This window comes from Oratosquilla oratoria, chromosome 25, assembly GCF_046742065.1.
Source record: "Oratosquilla oratoria isolate Oo_2021 chromosome 25, ASM4674206v1, whole genome shotgun sequence".
Lineage (NCBI taxonomy): Eukaryota > Metazoa > Arthropoda > Malacostraca > Stomatopoda > Squillidae > Oratosquilla > Oratosquilla oratoria.
In genome coordinates, this window is record NC_134801.1 from 2979850 (window position 1) to 2983744 (window position 3895).

The following is a 3895-nucleotide window of genomic DNA, read 5'->3' on the forward strand; positions in this document are numbered from 1 at the left end:
TGATAGGCAACCCGGTGTATAATGAAACTGCGTACGACTACGTCCTCAACAGACTTCATGACGGCTATGACAAGCCTTTGGCTGTACGCAGGAGACTGAAGGAACGCCTCACTGCCATTCCCGCACCTACCGACGATTGTGAGGACTTGTCGAGATTCCTTGCCGACTGGGACGAACTGAGTGAACATTGCAAGAACGTGGTAGGGAGTTTTAGTACCGAAACTGTCACGCCAAGTCCATATATTTATTCAAGGACACCTCGGAACTAAGTGCACCTGAGCTTCTCGTGGCACTTGAAGTCTACGCGGGTACCATCACGGACAGTCGTCACCATACCCCAGTGACGGCTCACCCAGTTACTGCAGCAGCTCCAACACCCCTTCAACCGGCACCACGTGTATACATCACCATTCTCATGCAACACCAACGATGTCGCAATCACCACAGTCTCACTGGCGCCTACCAATATCCGCTCAATCGCTGAGGTTGCAGGTTACCGGCCGAGCGCACCAGCCGAGCGGCCACAAACAGACTCACGAACACACACACATAATGGATGCCATTAGACACGACCCACATAACTCACGGAAACATTATTTATTAACAAACCACCCCCCTGGATATGTGTACATACCAAGTTCTAAAACAAATATAGTAGGTAATTAGTGGGTTGTCCTAGCCATGTGAGGCGACGGACATTCAAGGTAGAATTATTAAACATAAGGACAAAACGCACCTCAAACTTTGCTTAGTCAGTCGTTTCCGGCCAACAAAAAGGCCGTGCATCTCTCTCGAGAGAGGTTAGGTGTGAGGTGCTCCAGAGATTAACTCAAAGGAACATTGTGTAAGGTGGTGTAGAGACAAAAGTGTATAACCCAGAAAAACGTGTGCCAGTGATGTGTTATAAAAGGTGAGCATAGTGTATAAGATAACACGATAAACTCTAATTATAATAAAATAAGAAGAAAAGGAGCCGTTGAGAGTTTATCTTCCCCGCACTAAGTCCTGCCTATGTAACCCCACACCAAAGGAGGTTACACACGTCCACCCCGTCAGACACCGACAAGTGTTCCGACACCTCCGATGACTACAAGTCAACCACCAAAACACGCCATCAGAAGGCCAGCTCCAACATCCCTTCAGCCGGTATCTGCATTACCAGCTACGACACCAGCAGTCTTCAATGAGGCTCAACTCCGAGCCAATTGCTTGTTTTGCAGTGGCTCCCATCGAACGTCACATTGCACCACTTACGCCGGATATCTCCGCGCGTACCCATAGACTTCACATGCTAGGAAGGTGTATCATCTGTTACTCCAACAAGCACCAGACCACCCGTTGTGATTTACAAACAGGCTGTTTGAAGTGTGGCGCCCGCCATAAGGCTCTAATATGCCCTCAAGCTATCAACATAACCAGCAATGGTATCTTCACTCCATCCCAGCCGAATCTAGTTCCTTTATATCTCAGGAAACAGTCTCAGACAAGCCACGCTCCCACTCCTTCCCACAGCGCAGCCTCAGCACTCCCTCCTGTTGGTTACCAGCCAGCTCCAGGATGTCATCCGTACTATCACCCCTTTTACCAGCACCATGGGACCTACCAAGCACCGTATTATCCTTCGTTACAACCAACGTCACTTGACACCAAAACAATCCAAAAGGATACCTCAACTTCAACACCATCAGCCTCTAACAGCACCCACAACGACAATGCCAGGGTCCCACCGAAGGTAAACCACGCCCCAGAATCAACCCGCATCCACTCCTCGATCTACCTGGCTCACATCCTACACACCCCAGCCGTCGTGAAGCCCGCTCCAGACCAAACTTCCCCGTCAACAAATGAACCCTGAACTCAAGATCCGGAACCGTTAACAGTCGTCGTTGAAACTACACAAATTATCGCGGATGTTCACGACTCTCCAAACAATACTAGACCCTGGAATCACGGTCTCGGACCCCGAGACCCGGTCTTCAGCAATTACTGACAATGCCACTATGATCGCAGACACATCCCTCATCCAACGAGTAGGGCAGAGTACCGTGACTGTGCCCGTCTTTACAGGACGCCTCACTAAAGGCAGCAAGAGTTGTATCTCTCAAGTCTTCATTGATTGCGGGGCACAACGCACGTTTGTTAACCCCTTCGTCGTGGACCAACTTAAGCTCAAGTCAAAGGGGACCGTACTCTTTCGTATCGACTCCTTCAACAAAACTGAACTCCCTCAGGAGTTCGACATTGCCGAGTTCACCTTACACTTGAGCGCTGAAAAATACCTCATCGATGCGGTAGTACATCCTCCAGTGGGTAAAGACATCTCTATGCCCGGTTACCAACGTACAGTCCGGATATTCAAGTCTCAAGGCATCCCTATCGCCAATAAAACACCGTCAGACCAAACTACCGACTTCCACATCATATTAGGCAGGGATCACATGCCATTAGTCTTTAAGTGCGCCATACGCTTTCTGGGTGTCGAACTTTTTGCCACCCCAGCTGGTTATGTAGTATGGGGCAAACTGCCTCCTTGGAGCCAGGATCAAGCCCTCAACCCCCCTACTGAAACCATTGCACTCAACAGCATCCGCATCGAAGAGCCTGTTCTCATTGATCCCCCGATAAAACAAACTCTGGTCATTGGACTCAGTCGGTATCTCACTAGAAAAATACAGTCATTTAGAAGAAAAGGCGATTGAGTTCTTCAAGTCGACCGTACGGAAGAGAAATGGAGCCTACACGATCCGCTTACCATTCAAGACTGAAGAACGCCCAGCAATCAACTATGGGCGCGCGCGGTGGCTCAACTGCTCTCACTCAAGAGAAATCCACGTCCATCCCTTTATGAAGACTACCGGAAAATTCTGGACGAATATCTACGACTCGGGTTCATCGAAACCGTAGGCCCGGGTCCAGAGGTGGATGGGAAAGTACACTACCTACCTCACCACCCTGTCTACAAAAAAAAACTCCCACAACTCCCGTCAGGATAGTATTCAACGCATCATCCAGAGCACACAAGAACGCGTTATCCCTCAACGACGCCCTGTACACCGGACCCAACCTAGCTCAGAAAATACAAACCATGATCATCCGTTTCAGAGAAGGCACGTATGGCGTCCTAGCCGACATCAGCAAAGCCTTCCTCAGAATAGAAGTAGATGAGGCAGACAGAGATTTCTGCCGCTTTCTTTTCTTCACAAACCCAGACATGCAGGGAGTTCAAGTCTTCTGCTTCAAAGTGGTGTTGTTTGGCGCCACTTGCAGTCCTTACCTCCTCAACCAGACTATCGAACACCACCTAGAGACGTATGAACACCCCCTGGCTACAAAACTCAAGTCTGCAATTTATGTGGATAATCTGCAACTTACATATGATCACATCCACGAGATTACTGTAGAGAGACCCCAAATAGAACAAATATTAAGTCACGCCAACATGCCGCTGGGCCAATGGACCTCCAACTCTTCCATCGAAGGTTTTGAACACAACGGAGTCCGTGACTATCTCGGCCTCCGCTGGGATACGGAACAAGACACTCTCGGAGTAGCCATGCCCAACCAATTTAAGGAAGCATTTGACCAACCGCTGCTATTCCGGACCAAAAGGAAAATACTCAGTTTGTTTTCCTCACTGTACGATCCCGCAGGATTCCTAGCCCCAATCACCCTAAGGGGAAAATTTTTCATACAGAACTTATGGAAAGGAAAAGAAAGATGGGATACCCCCCTTAATAGGGACAGCATCCAGACCCTCACGACCATCCTTAACAACTACAGGAATTTGGATACTCTTCAATTCCCTCGTAATGCACATTCTGGCAGCCACCACACCCTCCACGCCTTTTACGATGCGAGCCAAAGAGGGTTTGGGGGGGCAGCCTACACTGTCTAA

General features: G+C 49.1%; 1 protein-coding gene across 1 annotated transcript; it reads left to right on the plus strand.

The window, feature by feature from the left end:
• The first annotated feature begins 3085 nt into the window (after window positions 1-3085).
• Window positions 3086-3895, plus strand: LOC143038974 (uncharacterized). The gene has a single exon (XM_076208818.1). The coding sequence runs from the start codon at window positions 3086-3088 to the stop codon at window positions 3893-3895; it is 810 nt and encodes a 269-aa protein (XP_076064933.1).

Bases quoted from the DNA above. Each gene is read 5' to 3' on its own strand.
- LOC143038974 (XM_076208818.1), top strand. From the start codon at position 3,086: ATGATCATCCGTTTCAGAGAAGGCACGTATGGCGTCCTAGCCGACATC.